Genomic DNA, 23,848 nt, shown 5'->3' on the forward strand with positions numbered 1-23,848 from the left:
CAATAAGTGGGACAGCTACATTTTTCAGAAGCATCTTTCTTAGGTAACACTCTTTTAAAACTATGAATACTGGTAAGGACAGAAAAGAGGTTTGGGGAATAATAAATTCAGGCAAAATTACGTTTTTTGAGTGCTTCGTTTTATGAAAGTAACACTTGTTTCACGGATAGAATTAACCTGCCAGGAACCCTTATTTTTTGTAAAAACATTAAACCAGAAGAATGTTGCCTATTTTTAGGAGTGGCCTGATCATTGAATTGTTGAGAACAAATGTATTTTGTGGCTTCCTGGACTGTGGACCCACCTCCTCCTGAGTCAATCATCAGCCAGGCACAGCTTCACAACTGTTCCCATGGTAACCTTCAGTCAACTAGGGCAGCTCAGGCTTATACGCAGGCATAAGAGAAAAAGAAATACTGGCTGCTCTTGTTCATGATGCCACAAAAAGGGGGTAATACTGACTGCTGGATGAATAGCCTGAAAGGCAGAAGAGCTACTGAACCATGTATAAATCATGGTGTTAGTGTCCTAAGAAGATACAACTTCTAAAATTTACACGTTCCAAAGAAAATCAGTGTGGAAAATGCAGATCAGAAATTTCGTAGTAACAATTAGTTGTGTTTGGAGAATCTACTAAGTAGTAGGTGTTGGGTTAAATAATGCACACATATAGTCTTGTTTGCTTTTCTTCAAAAGCCCAGTCATTCTAATATTACCACCATCTGCCCAAAGCAACTGAGGTTCAAAGAGTCAAAATGTGAAGGTATCACTTAAGTGGGACTTGAACCCGGGTTTGCCTGTCTCCAGAATTTCTTTTTCTCTCTCAAAGTTGCCTCTTTTGTGACACCAGCCTTTTGGAGTATCTATCAAGCATAATCTAGAGGAATAAGTCATGGTCTGTGCTGAGGGAGTTCACCACCAATTAAATACAGATATGAAAAGTAGTGCTTGGGAAATCATTCTGGCTCCAGGATCTTACAATCTGGGGACTGTAGTGTTATAGAGTCATAAAATTTGCAGTTAAAGAATTGCCTTGAGGTGCCTGGGTGGCTCAGTCAGTTAAGCAACTGACTCTTGATTTCAGGTCAGGTCATGATCCCAGGGTTGTGGAATCGAGTCCTGCATCAGGCTCGGCCCTGAGTGTGGAGCCTGCCTGAGATTCTCTCTCTCTCTCCCTCTCTCTCTCTCTCTGCCCCTCCCCCACTCACTCAACACTCACTCTCACTCTCTCTCTCAAAACAAATAAATAAACTTAAAAAAGAAAAAAAGAAAAGAATTGCCTTGAGCGCCAGCTCCTCCCCATTATAACAGAGTAGCCTGGAGAAACCATTTAATTTCTTTGCACCACAGTGTTTTCATCTGTGAAGTGAGATAATGATTTCACGAGACGGGTTGAGGATTAAATGAGAAAATGTGTTTGAAAGTGCTTTATAAAATATAAAATGTGATATATGGTTGTTATTGTTTTCCCAAATATCACATTGAATTTTGGCACATCTCTGCAGCATAACATAATTCTTCCAACTTAAAAATGCCAGATTAAGTTCTTTCCTTAGGCATGTTTCGTTTAATCTCCAAAATTAAGAGTTCTATACAGCTTCCACCACAAGTCCGTATTGGGAATCAGGAAATCATTACTGCATTCATATGTATATAATAAAATGCCATTTGAGGTGCTCAGTGAGTTAAGCGTCCAACTCTTGATTTCAACCCAAGCCACGATCTCACGGTTTGGGAGATCGAACCCCACATCAGCACAGGAGCCAGCTTGGGATCCTCTCTCTTCCTCTGTCTCTGCCCCTCCCCCATCATGTGTTCAAGCTCTCTTTCTCTGAAAAATAAATAAAAATAAAATGCCAGTTAACACATACATACATGGTAACTTGATAAGGAAATGCCATTTGTATTTATTTTAAATGAATGCATAGGGGGTAACGGAATTCTGTTACCATTCTGCACTCTGGTTGGGCAGAGCAAAGAGTATGATCGGAAGCTGCCGGTCCAAAGATAAGGTGTTTGATCAAGGAAATGGCAGTGCAACAAGTTCGGGTGTAATGAGCTGTCAGCCTCTGGGCTGACACTGACCTTCAAATGTGTTTTCTTTGGCCAGCATAGTTTTATTTTGTTATAATTGTGCATTTTAAGGATGCTTTTAGGTAATGTGTGCACCCTCCCATTTGCTAACTATTTCATCCATCAATCCTGTTCTACTAGACCGCTTCTCACATTTATATTACCTGCCTGACCTGTGAGTGTGGACCCCTTTGCCAAAAAAGAGGCAAAAGAGATGAGGACTCTGCATTATGAAATCATAAAAACAGAAGTGAAGCTATCTAGGCATGTAAAATATGGAGGTTGAACTGTCACGAATGTGGACTCGGGCATGGAGGGAGAGCTGACATGTTCCACCTGAAAACATACATTTAGGTCACATACAAAGAAATCTGGTATTACACAGAAGATTGTAAATACCAGCAACTTGCTGGAGGAGCTTCACAGCAGTTTCTGGCGGCACATACCAAGCACATAGCTGTGTAAGTTAGTGTTCTTTACTGTGATTTCATCATCATCCTTACCATCATCACCATCGCTATGCTTGGTCAGACGCAGTGCTCGCGAGGACAAAGGCACATACTACCTGTCTTCCTCTTTACTCCTAAATAGAGTGAATCCCCAGCATCCTGCACCGTTCCTGATATATGCTTGCTGCTCAAGACACATCTGAAGGTTTCACAAATAATGGAAAATTAGTGGGAGGCCATCCCTAGCCTTTGAGATCAACATCCAAATTCTGTTCTGACGATTTCCGACAGAGTGCTGTGCATAATTCTGAGAAAGTGTCAGGAGGAGCTCGGTCCTGTCAGGACAGCTCTGGGACTTTGATCTTCCTGAAGGAACCAAAAGGAAAGAAGATGTTGCTGGAAAAGTTTTCCTGCAGCTGCACAGGAGGCTAAGCGGATGAATTACATAGCGTCTGCAGAGAAGTATGGCCGTAAATGCTATATAAGCACCGGACAGCATTGATATTACTATTTTAAAGAATTGAGCATCCCATTATTTCTTATGTGGTAACCTTAGCACAGCAGAATATTCTAATTGTTCCTTCTAAAATGCCCTCTCATAAGTCTAATCATTGATTGGGGTACCAGTGGAGCATTTGTTCTGGATGCAGGTCACACAGGCAGATTTGGTGTAGGCAGCATTTTCTTAGACTTTCATCGGGTCTTCCCTGAATGGTTGTAACAGCCTCCTTAACAGTCCACTGGCCTTAGGTGGTCCTACTCGGGCAATTCCTAACTATACTGGCCCATGTTCCTAATTATATTGACCTTTCTAAACTGTGACCTAATCATGTCACTTTTCTACATTAAAACAGTCCATGATTTCTTTTGGCCCAAGAAGTACTCAAATTCACATCTTGGATTGGGCTATCTACCCTCCCCTCTGAAGGTCCTACTATGATCCAGCCACCACAGAGAACTGTGGAGTCTTTTCTTCCCATTTCTCTAGATGACTCTCTGACCTTTGTTTCCCTGGTAAACTCCTGAGCCTCTTTCAAGCGTCACTTCCACCTTGAAACCTTCCCTCACGCCCATCACAGAAGCCGAATTAATTGCTTTCTTCTCTACATGGCGATAGCACTGAACAATTCTCTTGTATTGACCAGGACTGTAAGTTTTGGAAGTTCAGCTTAACTGACTTAAGCCATAAACTGGAATTTATTCACTCAGGTCACCAAACTGCCCAGGGGCGGGGCCATAGAACGTCTGAAACCAGGGCCTCAGACCGTATCAGGGATTCTCCCCCAATTCTTTCTTCATGACAGAAATTATAGATACTGACTTCTCCAGATTTACATCCATACATACTTGGCACCAGAGGGGAAAAAAGCTCCTTCCCATTAATTCCAGTCATAAAATTTCAGAGAAAGCATTCTAGTTGGCTGACTTGGTCCACATGAGCTTCCCTATGGCTCTCTCCGTGAAGGGAGGACTGGGCAATATGATTCACCCAGACTGAGTCAAAGTACTGACCTGGGAGTAGGACACTATTAGCAACCCCCATCGGACCCCTTATTGGCTTTATCGTGGGAAAGAAACAGTGCTCCAAAATAAGGAGGTGCAGTCTAAGAAGGGATTCCAGCCAGGCAGAAAAAACAGGCATCAACCAGACAGGCTTTCAAAGTCTGTAACTAAACTAGCAGTACTCACATAGTGTTAAAATTATGCATTCGAGTGAGCCTTTCTCACTAGAGTCCAAGCTCCAGGAGTTCAAGTGCCCCCAGAGCCTGTCGCCAACACCCAGCAAGATATCTGGTACCAAGTGGGAGCTCAGCTAGTGTTTGTTTGTTGTTGAATTGACAAAATGGATAGCTCTCCAATATTCTGTAAATATAACATCAAGTGAACACGATTACAGAGTCCCAAAGAGTTTTGAAGTTAGTTAAATGGATGTTTATAGAACCTCTATAGTTTAACGGTCATTGAGGGATTCAGCACTTAACTAAAACACCAGAACCTTTGAAGTACAACCAATATTTATTGAGTTCATTCTATTAACATTTTTATAAGAGCCATTTAATTCTTACTAAAATCCCATGAGTTATAGGAATCACCCCTGTTTTACAGATTAAGAAGATGAAGTTAAGAGATCTGTTTCCCTGTGTTCTCAGATAATAGGCTGCAGCAAAGGAATAGAAACTCAAACCTTCTGATTCCAAGTCTATTGCTGTGTTCTTAAGCATATTATTTAACCTCTGAGTAAAATAGGGAAAATGACACTTATTTCTAAAGATTGTTGTAATGAAAAAAAACAAAAAACATAAAATGCCAAGTGCAAAGCCTGATCCAGATTAGGGGATCAGTACATAACAGTTGCTGTGTTTATCAGAGATGTTCCTAAGACGTCTGACTCCAACATCTCTGAGGCCAGTTCTCTTCCTTGTCCCACATTCTAGGCACTCATCCTGCATTTTCCTGCTCTTTAGTGCTGCCCACTCTGTCTCCAGTAGCTTCTGTTTCCTGGGACTGACCATTGAACAGGTCATAGGCTCCTGGGCTCCCCCTTCCTTACTGAGGCCAAGCACCCAGGCTCCCTTTGCTGCCTCAAGCAACTTACCTCTAGTTCATGAAAGAGAAATACCAGGAGATGTAAGGATGTGTGGATCCTAAACCTTGTTCTGACATCAATTAGCTGTGTGACATTTGCACCGCTGTTCTCTCAAGTGTGAAATGAGGGTGTTGGAGCGGAGAAATTTCTGTATTAAATTTTATTATGCAAAGGAAATTTCAGTAAAAATATTTTCATTGCAGAGTCAAGCAATACTATTACTCGGTTTCAAAAAAAAAAGTTTTAAATATTTCTCTATCCACCAAATAAATCCATGTTGGCCTTGCCTAAGTTTATCCATTTCTATTACTTGTAAGTCTTCCTTCTTGCTGTACCCAGCAAGGATTACATGTCTGTAGCATACATTCAGTATTTTCTCCTGAATATAGGTTCCAGGAAAAGCTGAAGCAAAGAGGACAGAGAAGAAATAGCATGATGACATTTCTTTAGGCTCACTGCCTAGACTCACTTGGCCTGCTGCCTTATTCTCATTAGTCCCACTGACTGAATCTGATTAGCCTACCCTGATTTATTTTTGGCAACCTGGGAGCACATGGGCCAATACTTATTTTCATGGCTGATACAATCATGCCCAAAGCTGTCATTAGATTTTGGAAGATTAGTCTCTTTCCCTGGAAGATTGCACTGTCTGTGAAGCATCATGACCCATTAGATATATGTTTCTTAAACACTTTACAAAATTGAGTCTATTTATCCCTCTTTTCATTACCTCAAAAACTTTGTTATTGGCTACTACAACATAGAGCAGGGGTCCTGGTTAGCTCAGTTGGTTACGTTTCTGACTCTTGATTTTGGCTCAGATCAAGATCTCACGATTATGAGATAAGATGGCGCCCCGAGTTGGGTTCCGCACTGGGGGTGAAGCATGCTTAGAATTCTCTCTCTCCCTCTCTCTCTCTGCCCTTCTGATGCTTGTGCCCCCCCCCCCCCCACTGCTTTCTCTCTCTGTCTCTCAAAAATAAATAAATAAAACATAGAGCAAAAAACTCTTGTCATTATGAACCTGATGTTTGTAAACTTAACTGTTTTCTGAGTTGGTGAACCAGTATTTATAACCAATAATGAATAAAAGCCAGCGTTCAGTGTTACTGGATATTCAATGCTTGGTTTAGCGTCACAGTTCCATCTGGATCACTGGCAATATGAATGGGTCCCATTTTCTATATGTTTATTATGTTTACCAAAAGAACACAATTTTAGAAATCTGCCCATGTGTCTGAGGATGAGAGACAATATGGATAAAAGTACATTTTAAACATCAGTCCAGGGGCGCCTGGGTGGCGCAGTCGGTTAAGCCTCCGACTTCAGCCAGGTCACGATCTCGCGGTCCGTGAGTTCGAGTCCCGCGTCAGGCTCTGGGCTGATGGCTCGGAGCCTGGAGCCTGTTTCCGATTCTGTGTCTCCCTCTCTCTCTGCCCCTCCCCCGTTCATGCTCTGTCTCTCTCTGTCCCAAAAATAAAATAAACGTTGAAAAAAAAATTTTTTTAAACATCAGTCCATACTGACTGTTCTTTATTAGAGAGACCTGCCTACGACTGACCGGATGACAAAGCACCTAGCATATGCCAGGCAGTGGTCCTAGAACTCCAGATGCAGCTAGCAATGAGACACAGCCCCTGGCCCTAGAGGATTTGGGGTCTAGTATGGTTATAATATCATAAACATAATTAAATCTACTAAATGTTAACATAGAATTAAACTTCTGTCAATGGCCAGATATTCCTTACAAACACTAGGACCTGTAAACACTAGATTTCTAAAAAACCCAAATAATAAGAAAAAACATTTTTAGGTACACTTTAACCTCATTTAGGGAGCTGATATATGTATTGTATGCATGATTTGGCTACTGACAATGTGTGAGGTACCATTAGGTTAATTCTCAGAGGCAAATGTCCACGTATAATTAATGCGATCAGCAATGCTTTCATTCATTTAGCAGAGACTTACCAGTTGTGTATGTGTGTCAGACTCAGTGTTAGGAAAAGAAATCAAGAGGGGAAGATAAATAAATATGTGGAACAATAATGGAACTCAATTTTGGTACTTGTGTGATAAGTGCTTAAGAGCCCAAACTAGATGTGTGGCCTGGGGCAAGTGACTTCATCCTTCTGAGCCTCAGTTTCCTTAACTACAAACTGAGATTGAAAAATAATACCTATGTCATGAGGTCATTTTGAATATTAAATGAGATGATCACGTTTATAGACTACACAGCTTCATATCTGGATCCATGTAAGTCCTAAACAAGTATTAGCAGTTTTTGTGTCCCACTTTCACAGAAGAGAAATCTGAGGTTCAGAGCAGTGAAATAACTTCCTTGGACCCCACAGACCCAGAAGATAAAAACAAGGCAGCAGTGGGGCTCCAGGGTAGCTCAGTCGGTTAAGCATCCAACTTTTTTTTTTTTTTAATTTTTTTTTAATGTTTATTTATTTTTGAGACAGAGAGAGACAGAGCATGAATGGGGGAGGGGCAGAGAGAGAGGGAGACACAGAATCGGAAGCAGGCTCCAGGCTCTGAGCCATCAGCCCAGAGCCCGACGCGGGGCTCGAACTCACGGACCGTGAGATCGTGACTTGAGCTGAAGTCGGACGCTCAACCGACTGAGCCACCCAGGGGCCCCAAGCATCCAACTCTTGATCTCAGCTCGGGTCATGATCTCACAGTTCCTGGGATGGAGCCCCACATTGGGCTCTGCAATGACAGCACGGAGCCCACGTGGGATTCTCTCTCTCCCTCTCTGTCTCTGCCTTTCCCCCATTTGTGCACGCGCATGTGTGCACATGCACGTGCTCTCTCTCAAAATAAATAAACTTAAAAAAATAAAACAATTAAAAAATAAAAATGGAGCAGCACTGATATAAAGTATATGAGTCTTGTTTGATATCAGAGAGCAGAAGGACTGAATCTGCTTGTGCAGTACGGGAAAGAATCAGGAAGGAATATTTAAACCAAGTACCCAATGACTTTTCAAATGCTGTCCATAAACATTTATCTAGAGACTTGGAGCAGTTTTCATTCCCCTAACTACTGCCGTTCCCACAGATCCCAGTGATCCTCAGTCTGGTTCCTTCTTCAAAGAGCATTTTAGCTTTTCTTATTAAAGATTGGCTAACCTTTAATGAGGAGGATTATCACAGGATTCTCAGTCCTGACTTTATTTTCAGAACTGACAGGTGAAAAGTGAGAGAGGAAATAACTGCCTTACAACATGCTTTTAGAATTTCCCTGGGACTACCACGGCATTACTCCTTCCAATGTAAAATAGAGTGCTTCAAACCATATAGTTTCTCCAGAATAGCTGAAACCAAGGACTTCTCTGGAAGTTCAGTGCCAAGATGATTTTCATTCATTCATTCTTTACTCATTTCCACGATTTTTTAGTTGTGTTTATTACACGGCACAATCCATGAACTGGAAAGCAGCTTTTCAATGGAGAAGAATCAAAAGCGAAAGCCTGAGAAGATCATTAGTCATAAGAGGGTTAAATCTCTCTCTTCCTGCTTTTCCCTGAACGCTAAAATACCTGTGTGATGCTTATCACAAATACTAGTTTTGGAAAAATGATCTCAGCATAATTTTATTGCCAATAATCTCAATTTGACCTTCATGTCCTTTTTTTTCTCTTCTCTCAAACAGAATGCCACAACATTCCGTGTAACTGTTCAAGATGATAATAGCATCGTTGTCTCTTTAGAAGCTTCAGATGTCACGAGTCCATCATCTGTGTATGTCGTGAAGATAACGGGGGAATCAAAAAATTACTTCTTCGAATTTGAGGAATTCAACGGCACTTTGCCTCCTCCTGTTACCTTTAAGGCTAATTATCATGGCCTTTATTACATAATCACTCTGGTAGTGGTAAATGGAAATGTGGTTACCAAGCCATCCAGATCAATCACTGTGTTAACAAGTAAGCATCATTTGTAATATCGTCCTCTTGTGTTTCTTTTTGGGGTATATTTTCTTGGGGCTCTCACTGAAAGGAAGGCAGCCCAGAATGGCAAGATCAATTGCCTTGAAGTCAGGTGAGGTAAATTCAAAGTTCTGCTTTATATTAAGAGTACAGCTGCTTGCCAGCATTTGATAATGTTTAACTGTTCCCTTTTATTTTTAAAAACTCTGCTTTAAACTCAGTGAAATAGTATGCTTTGAGACGGAATGACAATTTTAGATTCATGATTGGGCCATGTAATTTTTTGCTATATAACTTAATAGTATGATCATAACTAAACTATTTCTTTCCAGAACACATATTCTCATATTAAGTTTTGAGACGATGAATTTATACTCATATTTCACCTGCTCAAAATTAATTATACATTTTTAGCTGAGAGAGAGAGAGAGAGAGAAAAGATATCATTATTTATCAGTTTCTATTCTTGACCTCACCCTCAAAATAGCCTTGGCTTCTACTGCCCAAGAAAAACACCAAGGAAAACAAATCATTGGCATTTTAACCTTCAGTAGCCCATGTCTTAAAGTAAAGAAGTGATGCTGATATTAGGAATTTTTTGGAGTGATTTTAACTATATGTGATTTTCACTTTACTCTCTGGAACTTTAATATCTAATCTCAAAGTAAGATAAAGCTCTACTGAATATGTTGAGGTATATGTTGAAAGAAAAACTGTTATCTATAAGATGGTAGAATTTATCACTACAGCAATTTAATGGCTCAGTGGAGTTCTTTTTGCTTATTGTTCTTTAGTGCAGATTTTCCAGTGGCTGCGGTTTTTTAAATGTCAGCTACATGCAATCATTTTCGCCACAATTAAGGAAAAGAACATCGTGATATTTTTCTCTTGGGATGAAAGGAAAGAGAAACATCAGGAAGCAAGAACTCAGAATCAAGCTAGGAGACATATTTTTAATATGTCTGTCAAAAATTAATTAAAGTTTCCCTTGGCAGAGTCTCAGAATCAATATTGAATCCTAAAAATTAGGAATGGAATGGCACACACCCAAGACCTTCAAGGTTTATAGATATAATGAACAAATCTACGACCTACTAGAATTAAAGGAAGAACTTGCCTGTTCTTTAAAATACTATTTTAAGCAAGCTGCAGAAAAAAGGTGAATTGAGAGTTAATAGGTATGGCAACAGATCTAAGTATACAACGGCTATAATACAATTTCTTGAAATCAGAAGTCCTGCATTATTCATCTTCACAATCTCATAAGCACCTAGCATGAATTTTATACTTAATACGTGAACAATAAATATTAATTCAATTTAGTTGAGCAAGTAACGGGAGAAAGAGCAGAGGAAAAAAAAGACTAAGACAAAGCAAAATAAAAGTGTTGCTGACCTAACATTCATGAACATGTATTCAGCCACTCAAGATCAGACAAAGCTCTAGCAGTCAGCCCTTGAGCTAACGGTTCGTAAAGACATTTGATAAGTAAATGATAAGTAGGTTCATGGTAAGAGATTTCTATAATATCTCATTGATATCTTAGCATGTGCAATGAGTTCTATTCAAAATATATCTTTATTTTCCTTTGTGATTCCTTTTCCGACATGTGGGCTTGGAAGTGTGTTGAATATTCAAAAGTTTGACATTTTTCAGAAACATTTTTATTAATTTCTAGGTAAACGCTGTTGTGATCAAAAGGCATACTCTATATGATTTCAATTACTTGAAAATTGTTTCAGTTCATTTTATGGTCGCAAATATGGTCTATCTTGGGATGTATTCTGTACCCACTTGTTGGGTGAAGTTTTGATACATCTCAGGTCAAGTTGGTTGCTCAAGCCTTCTCTACCCATACTACTTTTCTGTCTACTTGTTCTAATAATGATGGATAGTGGTGTGTGAAAGTTTCCAATTATATCTGTGGATTTGTCTGTTTCTCCTTGCACTTCTTTTAGTTTATGCTCTGCATAATTTGAACTCTGCATGAAGTTTGACTTTATATCTTTAAACTTTTAAGATTACCATGTCTTCTTTTTTTATAATCAGGTATCATTTGACATATAAAGTTATATTAGTTTCAAGTGTACGACGTAATGATTTGATATTTGTATATACTGCAAGATCATCACAGCAAGTCCAGTTACTATTGTCACCATTGAGTCTCAAATTTTGTTTCTTGCAATAGAACTTTTAAGATTCACTCTCTTGACAACTTTCAAACATGCAGTACAATATTATTGACTATAGTCACTACATTATACATTACATCCCATACCTTATTTATTCTATAACTGGAAGTTTATACCTTTTGATCCCCTTCACAAAATTTGCCCACCCCACCATCATTCCGTTCTCTGCATCTGTGAGTTTTGCCTTGTTTTGTTTGTTTTTTAGATTTTCATATACACGGGATTCTACAGTATCTGTCTTCCTCCGTCTAACTTATTTCACTTCGCAGAATATGCTCACATTCCATCCAAGTTGTTGTAAATGGCAAGAATTCACTCCTTTTTATGGCTGAGTAGTATTCCACTGCACAGGTATACACCACATCTTCTTCATCCATTCATTTGTTGATGGATGTTGAGGTTGTTCCCATATCCTGGCCATTATAAATAATTCCACAATGAACATAGAGATGCATATATCTTTTTGAATTACTGTTTTTGTTTTCTTTGGATAAATACTCAGAAGTGGAATTTCTGGATCTGGTAGCTCTCTGGTAGCTCTATTTTTAATTGTTTGAGAAATATACATACTGTTTTCCATACTGGCTGCACCAGTCTGCATTCCTACCAACCATGCATATTAGTTCCCTTTTCTTCACATTCTTACCAACACTTGTTATTTCTTGTCTTTTTGATAATAACCATTCTAACAGATGTGAGGTGATATCCTGTGGCGGTTTTGATTTGCATTTCCCTGATACTTAGTGATGTTGAGCATCGTTTTATGTGCCTTTTGGACACATGTATGTCTTCTTTGGAAAAATGTCAAGTCAGATCCCAAATATTCTGATGATAACAATAATTTTATATATATGTGTGTGTGTATATATATATAACTAATTAATGTCCTTTCTTTTTATCATACTTTGATGATAACAGTAATTTTATGTGTGTGTGTATGTGTGTATAACTAATTAATGTCCTTTCTTTTGATGATGAATTCCTTTAGCTTTTGCTTATCTAGAAAACTTTTTCTTTCTCCTTCAAATGTGAATGACAACCTTGCCAGACAAAGTATTCTTGGTTGGAAGTTTTTTTCCTTTCAGCACTTTGAATATATTTGTCACTCCCTTCTGGTCTATAACGTTTTTGCTGAAAAATATGCTAATAGTCTTATGGGGCTTCCCTTGTATGAAACTTCTCTTGCTACTTTTAAGATTCTCTCTTTAACTTTTGACATTTTAATTATAATGTATCTTGAGTGCATCTCTTTGGGTTCATCTTATTTGGAACTCTCTGGGCTTTCTAGACCTGAATATCTATTTCCTTCCTCAGGTTAAGAAAGCTTTCAGCCATTATTTCTTCTAATATGTTTCCTGCCTCTTTCTATCTTCTCATTCTGGGACTTCTAGAATGCAAATGTTATTCTATTTGATGCAGTCCTACAGGTCCCTTAAACTGCCTTCATTTTTTTATTGTTTTTTTTTCTTCTGTTTCTCTGTTTGGGTGAGTTCCACTGCTGTGTTTTCTACTGATCCTTTCTTCCATTTCATCTAGTTTGCTGTTGAATACTTGTGGTGTATTTTTCAGTTCAGTTATTGCCTTCTTCAGCTCTGTGACTACTGTTTGGTAATTTCTTAATATTTTTATGTCTTTTGTTGAAATTTTCACTGTTCATTCATCCTTTTGAGTCCAGTGAACATCTTCATGACGGCTACTTCGAACCTTTTATCAGGTAAATTACTTGTCATTCATTAAGGGTTTTTTTTTCCTCGGGTTTTATTTTATTCTTTTGTTTGGAACATATTTCTCTGTTTCCTCATTTTGCTTGACTCTCTGTATTTGTATCTATGTATTAAGTGAAACAACTGCCTCTCCCAGTCTTGAAGGAGTGGACTTGTGTCAGGAGAAGAACATTATCATTCAACCTTGTCCTAGCTCTTGGTTGTCTCTTGAACCTTTGTGATCAGCTAAGCAGCTTGATTTATTCTTGTTGCATCCCAGTTGGATGCTAAGGGGAGTGCTAAGATTTGTCAGTGGAGATCCCAGTGGGAGTGCTAAGATTTGTCAGTGTTCCAAAGGGAGGGATCTCAGTAAACACTTAGTTTCAGGCTGATTGGAAGCCATGCTCTCAGGCAGAAGCTTTTAAGGTAAGCGAGTATGTAAAGTCCTGAGGCACCACAACTGTAAACCCTGTTGACTTCCAAACCAGTTGATCTGGAAGAGTCCCCTGGACAACTGTTGTAAAAATCAGGGCTCCAGACAGGTATACAAGCTCCTTTCTGGGAAGTACTAGCAAGCTGTAGCAAGACTTAGAAAGATTACAAAAATGGAATTGCCTGACCTAAGTTCCCTGCGCAGTCTGTAGATGTGTGGCAAACTTGAAGACTGCCCTTCAGGCTGAAGCTCCAAGACAACTAAATAAACCTTTGTCACAGACACGCCAGTGGTATGTTTCAGTCTACTGCCTGTGCAGTGTCCTCAGGATGGGAGCCTGCCAACAACTGCCTCTCCAGTTGTTACAGTTCTGTGGGGCCCAGGGACAGAAGCCCCCCAGACACCAGAGCCGGCTGATCAAGGAACACCCCCTTTGTGGACTGTATGGGTTTTAGGGAGGCAGTGGGAGAGCACAGGACTGAGACACATGCACCAGCTCTAAAAAGGCATGACATTTTTTTCTATAGGCAATGGCCATCTTTATCCCAAGAAATATGCTTGGTGTTGAAGTTGATTTTGTCTGCTATTACTATAGATATTTTAGCTTTCTTCTGTTAAGTCTTTTCATGGTATACTTTTTTTATCCTTTTATTTTCAACCTACTTATGTCTTTATATGTAAATGGGTTTCTTAGCATTGTACTTTTTTTTTCCAATCTGAAAATGTCTGAATTTTAAGTGGAGTGTTTAGACCAGCAGTATCCAGTAAAAATAGGATGTTAATCATATATGTATATTAAATTTCGGGTAGACACATTAAAAAATTTTCTGAAAAGGTGAAATTAATTTTAATAACATTTTAATTAATATTAATCCACTCCATTTAAAATATTACTATTTCAGTATATAATCAATATAAAAGTTTACATATAACTTTTAAGCATAAGTTTACTAAAATTAAATAAAGCTTAAATTCAGCTTCTCAGTTGTACTAGCCTCATGTCAAGTGGTCAGTAGTGTTTGTGGCTAGTGGGTACCAATTTTGACAGTGCTCGCTTAGAGCATTTATACTTAACATAAGTATTTATATTGTTGGATTTAATTTTAATCTACCATATTGCCAGACTGTTAGTGTGGGAGATTGAGGCAAGCTGGGTTTAAGGTATTGTCACTTTCAGTTCATCACAGATTTCAAATTTTTCCAGTGTTTTCTGCCAGCAGTGGTTGAGTATATTTCTCAGTGCTCCAATTCTACCCTCAGTATCGACAAGTCCTGAACACCCGCACCACTGGTCTCCATGATTTTGCCCCTCTTCTCACAATGGATTGCTGTTGCTTTTTACTAGCGCTAAATTTTTGGTGAGCGTAAGGGAGGTTTTTAGTTCTCCTGATCCAGCCTCGGTCTTAGGCAGAGCCTGTGATCCTGCTGGGAAATTGTCAGCATTCCTACCCCTCATTATACACTGACAGCTAGTCTACTTGGGTTGGAATTTCTGTCTTTTCCCCAGTAGTAGTAGAATTCTACTTTGTATGAGTGCACGATCATAGGTCCAAGGGAGATTCTGCCCCTGTCCCAGGAACAGACTCTTTCACTTCTATCCATCCCTCAGAAGGGGGTATCTTTGCCTGAGAACTTGAACAGAAAGTTGTTTCTGTCCTTCCCCAGTGCCTTAAGGCTTCTGCTTTGTATTCAGGAAAGATCCAGGGAATTGAGTAAGGTTTCAACGTGATCTATTAGTGGAGCAAATTATCACCTGCATACCTGTGCCACCCCAACCCCCTGGGGGGAGGGGAGGCTCTTACCCTCCATATTCTCCTGAGCACCTGATTAAAGCCCACAATAAGAGCTAGAAAGAGAGTGTGGACTCTACTTGCGTCTGGGACTCCCAATCATTTGAAACTAGCTCTGTCCTAGAACTTTTAGGTGGTGGAAATATTCTATATCTGCATTGTCCAGTACAGTAGCCACTAATTTTGAATTTTATTTAATATTGATTCATTCTGAGTCTGATTAAAATAGCCACAGGTGGCTAATAACTATTCTTTTGGACTGAGCAGTTCTAAACTGTCATTGGAAACACACTCAGCGCTTATGAATTCATTAAGATCTTAGTTGCTGTCTTCTTTCCTGCTTTAATGGGGCCCTTCCTCTTCCTGCCATGCTCTGCTACAGGTGAGAAAGTCCCTCCTGTCTGCAGGGGGCTTGCCACTCCTGAGTATTTAGTTCATTCAATCGCCTGGCAACCTTACTTCCCTGATAGGTTCAAGAAAAGTTACGATCTCATGGATTATTTCGCTTTTTCTTCTTGTTGGGGGTTGAGTGTGACATTGACTTGTAGCTTTCTACATCCTAAGTGAAAGAGGAAATTTACATTGATTTCTAAAGAGCAAAAATTAATTAATGATGGTTTCTTATCTCTCATCTTCTATCTCATTTTTAAAGACTCAGTTACATCCCCCCAGATTTTAAAAGGGATAATAGGTTCAGAATATAAGAACTGGGAATTAAGGCACAAATATCTTTGTGACCCTAGGCATGAGGTGACATTAGGTGACATTTGGTTTCAGCTTCCTCCTTTAAAAAAAAGTGGGAATTAAAGTACATGATGACTAAGATTAGTTTTGAGCTCTAAAATTACCAATATTTGTCAGTTAATGATGTCTTTTTTGCCATCTTTATTTTTATAACAGGCACTTCTTTTTAAAGTTTAGGAAACAGGCATAGTATCTGCTCAAGGAGTTGACACATTGTTTTTGAGAATAAAAGGGTATATTTGTTGCAGTCATTTGTTGTGTGTTAGATGCTTGTCTTGATGAAATAAGCAATGACAAAGCAACTGGCCTTGGGGCAGTCCCTTGCTATTTGTCTATAGCTATTCTGAGTCTGATGCTCTTAGAGAAAGCTGAGAAACATGGAAAAAAAAAATCAGCACAAAGAGGTCAGTTGGCCATTTCAAAGGAATTTTACAACCCTTAGGCTCTGACATCTGAGTTTTTATTTTATTTATTGTGCACATTCTGTATGTCACGTCTTATGTTCTAGAAAAATAAAGATAAATAAATACCCACACCGAAAGATGGTATACTATGGTGTAAAAAACAGACAAACCATTACAAAAATATAAATGCTGTAAGAGATTTATGTGAGAGAGACTGCCCAGCTCTCCTAAGAAACATTGGGAAGGCACCTTAGAAGAAAAATGTATTGAAAATTTAAGGAAAATTTGCTAAATGAATAAAGAATGTAAAACATTACAACAGAGTCAAAGGGAAGCATATTTGCAAAGAATGGAGGCTTGCATAGCATGACCCACTTGTAAATTACAAGGAGTTATGATGGCAAGCATCCATGGTTCCAGAAAATGATAGGAAAAGAAGCTAGAAAACTTGAGAAGAACCTTGACTACTTTAACAAAGGAGTGTAGATTTTCTGTAAGAGATGAGGAATGGTGACAGATACAAAGACATGACATAGTAAGATCTGATTGGGGAAAGCTCCTTATTATACCAGAGTGGCAAGTCATAGAATCCTGAATCGTGCGTTGGAATGGGCAAATTGTCAAGCAGGTAATTTGAGTAGTGGTTCAAAGTATGAACTTTAAAGCAAGTAAAGAAATCTAGAAACCATATGTGTAGCATTAGATAGGTTGTTATTTTCTTTAAATCTTAGTTTCTAAGTCTGTAATCTGTCCCAGTGGCTGGGGTTTCTGTAGAGACTTAGATAATAATTATTTTGGGGTTTTTTTGTTGTTGCAGTTATTCAACTCCGTTGTTGCAGCACAAAAGGAGCCATAGGCAGTATGGAAGCAACCAAGCATGGTTGTGTTCCAGCAAAACTTTATTTAAGGACACCAAAATTTTAATTTCATATAATTTTGATGTGTCATGAAAAATTATTCTTCTGTTAATTTTTGTCAACTATTTAAAAATGTAAAGGCCATTCCTACCTCACAAGTCATATAAAGACAAGTGGCAGGCCAGATGTGTCTTGGGGGCCGTACGTTTGCTGATTTGGGAGAGGGTACTGTAAAACAACGTCAATATTTTGTAATGCGAGAAATGTTAAAATAAACTCCTTAACAAAATGTGTAGCACTTAATATAAGATCAATAAATACAAACAATACCAATGTCATTAAATAGAAAATTACTCAAGGGGTTGGAAGCAAAAGAGAGTCAACACAGATTAGGCAGGGCAGAGGCAGTGAGGTAGAAGTAACTGGTTTAAGGCAGAGATTCTGACAAAAGTGAGAGCACCAGGTAGCCTGCAGGCTTAAAGATTTTGAGCAGGAACCAGTAGAAAAAACTAAGGTGAGATTTGAGGCAGGGAGAATAATTTGGAAAGCTGTTGAAATATTCTGGGAAAGAAACGGTGAAGACTTGAACTAAGCTTATGGGTGTGATGGGAGCCATGACTCTTGGACCACAGGAGGCTGCTGCCGCCAGCTCACCTCAGTAGCCTGTTTGAATAGAGCTGAGATGTCAGGTTAGGTTCCAAATCACCATCTAAATGTTTATTTTTGAGGCACGGGGGAGGGACAGAGAGAGAGGGAAACAGAGGATCAGAGCCCGACACGGGGCTCAAACTGATGAACCATGAGATCACGACTTGAGCCAAAGCCAGACACTTAACCAACTGAGCCGCCCAGGTGCCCCTCCAGATCACCATCTAAACATAAGTTAGGAACTCTGGCCTGGGACCTGGGAACAGTCTTTTTTTTTTCTCCATCAGAAGTGAGGGTCTAGTCACAGGTTTCTTTCCCTCAAAAGGAATGTGTTAGAACAGGTAGATTCTTAGATTGATCACATCAAAAGCAAGGATACTGGTCACTGACCCAACAGCTCTTTTAGTTTTAATCCATTAAAACAGAGCAATCTCAGAAAGAAGCACCTCTCAGCACTTAGCAGTTACCCATAAGCACAGGGCTAATTCCACTTTCTTGAAAATAGTATTCACCCCACATTTGTTTTGTTTCTTCATCACCTATCTAAGATAGTCACCTACAGAACTTTAAGAAACTTCTTATTCATGATTGTCATGAATGATTCAAAGGTAATTAAGGAACACAAAACAGTCTTCAATTTAAACATCAGATTTTATTATGGGGACACCTAATGAGAAAAAAATAATCATATTAAATGTCATTAAAATTTTTTTGATTAAAAGAAAAAATGGGCATTTAATGTTAGGATTTCTAGCAAAAATAATGCAGTAAATACATGCTTGTGATGCACTCTTTACTCCTACCACAAAGCAAAAAGAAAACCGTAAGTACATTGGTAGCCTCAAAAATAAGTTAGTTGTCTCTAAGAATAACACAACAGAAACTCCAAGCAAGGAGGTGCACTGAAGCCCTGGGGCCTCTGTGCTCTATATTTGAAAGAAAACAGCCCTGATCTTGGGCCCCAATAGAATATGGATTGAAATTCTTCATACTAGATGGGCACTGAGCTAGGCTTTCTGCTTGGAGCAGAGATGCTTTCTGCCTGTGATACAATTATAGATGGAGGCCTTGAGATGCAAGGAACACACACAGTCAGTTTTACTATCAAGGACCAAGCTAGTTACCCTCTAATTTGGAATGTATTTGTGATAGCCACTCTGTCTCCCACAATATCAAGAATTTCAGGTAACATCATATGCCCTGTTTCTAGACTAGGGGATGTGGTGAGCTGAAAGAAAGCTATGGCTAAACTGCCTCAACAGCAGGAAACAAGAAATGGGACAAAAAGAAAACAAAAAATTAGCCTAAGGCCTGCATTTCAAAACACACAAAGAAATGTCTGCTAAAAAAGATCAAAACAACAACTCTAACATTGCAAATTATATTTTATATAGCAATCTGACAACAAATGTACAGTATGCTATGATGTTCAAAGAAATAAATATAAGAATTGCATCAATTTAAAGGGATTAAAAAATTATGAAGCAAAGATTGGCAGAAATTAAGCAAAAATATCAAAAAAGCATAAAATAAATGTTTTAGAAATTAAAAATACACTTATTTAATTTAATATTTAATTGGTTAGATGAGACAAAATTATCTGAATGCATCAAATTTAAATTTAATTGAAAAACTTCAGTAGATGGGATAAATTCTATACTGATAACAGTTAAATAGCTAGTAAACTGAAAGATAATACTGTGTGATTGCTTTATAATTGTAATTGCCTTACAATTCTCAGGTAGGAAGGTGGGAGAGGCTTTAAGAGGTTAAGAGTTGAAGAAAAAGAGAATAGAAGAAATGATGGGCACAATATTTCAAGAGTTGATTATGAAAACTTCCAAGACTTGAAGAGTGACATCAATCTGTAGATGGACAAAGCATTCCATATACCTGTTAGCATAATTCAAAAATAGGACAACACCTAAATATGTGATGGTGAAACCGCAGATTACCAAGAATAAATAAAAAGCTTAGAACCTACCAAAGGAAAACCAGTATCGTATCTACAAAGGAAAACTGACAGAAGTTTTCTCTTGCACAGTAATTGATTAAAGAAACAATGGAGCAATAGCTTCAAAGTAGTGAGAGGAAATCTTGTAATTTTATGCCCAGCTAAACTACATCAAGAATGATGATAAGGAACCTGTCCAGAATACAAAGTCTAGGAGAATTTAACACTTAGACTCTAACTTAAATAACTATTGAGTGATGTGTTTTATCAAGGAAGATAAATCTAGAAGGAAGGCACAGGACACACACAAAAACAAAACAAAACAAAAAAAACCTGTGGGAATGTGGAATACAACAAAAGTTGTATTACAAATTAGCAGAAGAATATGGAAAAAGAATCCATGAAACAGGCAAAAGAACCAATTTTACGAAAAGAAAAGCTGAATGACTAACATTAGAAAAGATAATTAACCTCTTTCATGAGTTAAAAGAAACAAACTTTCACATGGCAAATTTCATGTGGCAAAAATTAAAAAGGCTGATATGAGCCAAGTGCTGGATAAGAATATGGAAAAAGAGGGACTATCATACACTGCTTATTGAAATGTAAATTGCCAGAAAGTTAGAACACATTTTTACAATAGCTTATACAATTGAAGATGTGCATACCATACTATCCAGGATTTCCATCTTCCAGAAACATGTCCCAAGATTATTGCAGCATTATTTGCAAAAGTGAATGACTGAAAGCAATCTAACAAAATAACAGATAAACAGTATAGTGTATATAATTCTAAAGTGAACACTAAAATAAACTTCCTAGAAATACTCGAATCAAGGTGGACAAATCTCAAAAGCAGTGATAGGTAATAGAAGTAAGCTTCAGAATGATTCATATAATATGAGACCGTTAACATACTTTAAAACACGTAAAATAACATTTCACATGGATGTCGTACACATATAAATATAAAAATAAAAACACATCAGAAGATAACCTCCAAGTTCAGAGTAATAATTGACTTCTGGCCATTGTGGGAAGGCAAATAGGATCTGAGTAAGTTATATGAGGGAGTTGCAAATATATTTTGTAATGCTGAACTTCTGGAACAATAAAAAGATTGAGGACAAAAAAGTTATAAACAAGCAAAAGTAATAAATGATACACATATTCTAACAATTCTATTTCTTTATCTAGTCCAGCCTGGTCCCCAAGGCAAGAAATGGAAGTGTAAAGAGGAAAGAATATTGAATTAGATCAGAATTTAACCTTGCCATCACTGAAAAACACATAATAACAGCTCTGGTTTATAGCACATCCCTTAACTGCAAAAAAGAAAAAGAATGAGGGAAGGAACTGGAGAGACAGTAAAACATTTTTAGAGAATGCATTTGAGTGCTATTGAAAATAGTAATTCTTGGATTGAATTTGCCTCTGTAATGCCTGGGCTTGCAGTTTAGAATTCATAGCTGACCTGGGTCACTTAGGTTGAAGCTCAGAGAACTATAAGAAGCGAACATGCAAATAGGCATTTTTAAAATTCTGTTAGTTTAAATTTAAGTAACTTGCAGCAGAAAAAAAAAATCACAAAATAAAATACCCATGCTGTAATCCTCATCTATCTCTTGAATTTCAAAGTTGGGCTGTGGCTTTGATGTGCATACTCCATGCCACAGGGAATGAAAGATTGGGTGGGCCTCTCCCTTTTCCACAGACAGAACCCTGGTGAGGGTGGGAAACAGGACTCCAGGCCTGGAAGAGTCCGTGCTCAGTGGCTGCTTTTTGTTGTTAGCTTTCATTTTGGTTCTCTTAGATCCAGAGGCAGTAGGTGGATTTGGTAGACTCCCTGGGTTAGTAAAGGGACTGGGTTGAAAGAAAGACCTTCAAATAGTTCAAAACTTCTTTGGGATTAATCAAAGAGCAATACTCAAGAGTGTTCAGGGGTTGGTTGGTGGGTTTGCTAACATGACAAAGTGAATTCACTCTGTAATTGTTACCTTTAAGCAGGAAGACTCAGGACACATCAAAGATAAAATAGAAACATTTTAACCAGAGAATATAGCATGTAGTCTACAGGGACATGATCACAATATATACCCTAATCTGAAGGCCCTTCCTGACTTTTTGATAGTTTGGCTTGGTTTTTTAAGAAAATTCCAGGAAAAATGAAAGCTTTAACATGTTGCTTCAATCCTTCCTGGATCTCTTTAATCAAAAGCAAAAGCTAAAATAGATTATGATCCTGGAGGGCAAAATGAAAAATATTTTTTTCATTGGTTGAGACAAAGCAGATTGAAACAAGGTAGGTACTTGATAATTGTGGAATAAGTTAAATTAAATTTTGATGTCCTATGGTATCAAAATTGAAAATTTAAAAGTGTAAAATTTAAAGTAAGGATATTGCTTCCCTTTGGACTATAGATGATTTCTAAGAATTGCTAATGATAACACTGTGAATCAAATTTATTTTTTTCTGTAATACAATAGTTGACTCCAAACTAAGTTATTTAAAAGATTTTCTCGAATAAAATGAATTCAAGTAAAAGTTATCCAACAGCACCATAAGAGGGGCGCAGGAGTTCAATTATTTTACAAGATTTTTGCTGAAGAATGGGTTATGGAGGAGATGCACACATACATTAAATTGCAGTTTTAAAAAATGAGTATTTAAAAAGTTTGTAATGAATTAATAAGTCAAGCAAAATATAAATGAACATTTTTTCAAACTTCTGCAGGAAGAGGGGTTTGATAAACACCATAAATTATGATTCTCACAACCTAGGATGGTTTGCATTCTTATACTTAATATAGAAAAATAAGTAGTAACCTCACACACAAAAATAAAAGATGACATAAACATTTATCCTTGGTCAGGGCCAAATGTATTTTCTGCTGCAGGTCTGTTTTTAATATCAAGTTTTCTTGGCTTGGAAAAAAGAAAAATGAACTAGGAATTTGAAGACATCGGCTCTGCCACATACTTAAGTTGCTCTTAGCAAATAATTTAAAGTCTGTGAATCATCATCATTATTTTTATCGGTTGAATGGCAGTATTTACATTTGCTCATCTTAGATCTCAGGATTGTTGCAAAGGCAAGTGGAAAAATGAATATGAAAGTTCTTTGAAAGGCACAAAACACCTTATAAATGTATTCTGTTAGTTACTGCTAAGTAGACCAGTCAGCTCATAAGTATGCAGCAGTTTAATGCTCATGGATAATAAAAGTATATAAGGTTTTGATAGGCATAATTTTTGGTACTTGCAAGTACTGATAATGATTTTTGTCCCTTTTCCTCCACTTCCCCCTTCTCCATGTACTTCCCTTCTGCAGAACCCCTACCTGTAACCAGTGTTTCAATATATGACTATAAACCTTCTCCTGAAACAGGAGTCCTGTTTGAAATTCATTATCCAGAAAAATATAATGTTTTCACAAGAGTAAACATAAGCTACTGGGAAGGTAAAGACTTCCGAACAATGCTATATAAAGGTAAGAGGCAAAAGGAACAGTGTTGAATGATAACGATTCCTTTTTACATGATGTTTCCCAAAAGGTCTTCTCTCTTGCTCTAAAGAGGTCTTAGGATTCACTATCTGACCGTGAAAGAACCATTACAAAGAAGTATTAATTAATGAAAATCTTGCCGTCATGAATCTTAGAACATCTGGTTTGCTAGAGTCACGTGCAATGCATAAGCATAAGAAATACTCAAATCATTACCACTTTATATGTGCAGCATGTCTGGTACAAGAAATAAATTCAAACTTAAGCTTAAAAACACGTCACCCTACCACTTCCTTCCAGGTGTGTTAGAAGGGCATTTCTAGAACTAAGAAGGTAGAAAGTCACCTTCCACCAAGTTTCACTTGGAGGTGGTCCAAGACTATTCTCAAAGGCAAATGATAATGCTTTTTTGTACCCTTGGATGTATTTTTTACCTGTATGACCAGCTAAATGATTTCATGCATTAAAATACAAAAGTTGGTTTCATTGTTTGTACTGTCTTGATGGGAAAGGAGAAAGACAATCCTATGGGAATCAATCTCAAAAAAACCTGCTCATCTTCTCTGAG

The 23,848-nt window shown here is 38.0% G+C and overlaps 1 protein-coding gene across 2 annotated transcripts in view; it reads left to right on the forward strand.

Annotated features, from left to right (window-relative positions):
- PTPRO (protein tyrosine phosphatase receptor type O) overlaps window positions 1-23,848 on the forward strand; it is a 243,670-nt gene that overhangs the window by 126,040 nt on the left and 93,782 nt on the right. For both annotated transcript variants that reach the window (XM_045464471.1, XM_045464473.1), the window contains exons 2-3: window positions 8,773-9,046; window positions 23,107-23,265. In XM_045464471.1, the coding sequence (XP_045320427.1) occupies window positions 8,773-9,046; window positions 23,107-23,265 (433 nt within the window). The remainder of the gene's footprint in view (window positions 1-8,772; window positions 9,047-23,106; window positions 23,266-23,848) is intronic.

Source organism: Leopardus geoffroyi, chromosome B4 (assembly GCF_018350155.1).
Source record: "Leopardus geoffroyi isolate Oge1 chromosome B4, O.geoffroyi_Oge1_pat1.0, whole genome shotgun sequence".
NCBI classification, from domain to species: Eukaryota; Metazoa; Chordata; class Mammalia; order Carnivora; family Felidae; genus Leopardus; species Leopardus geoffroyi.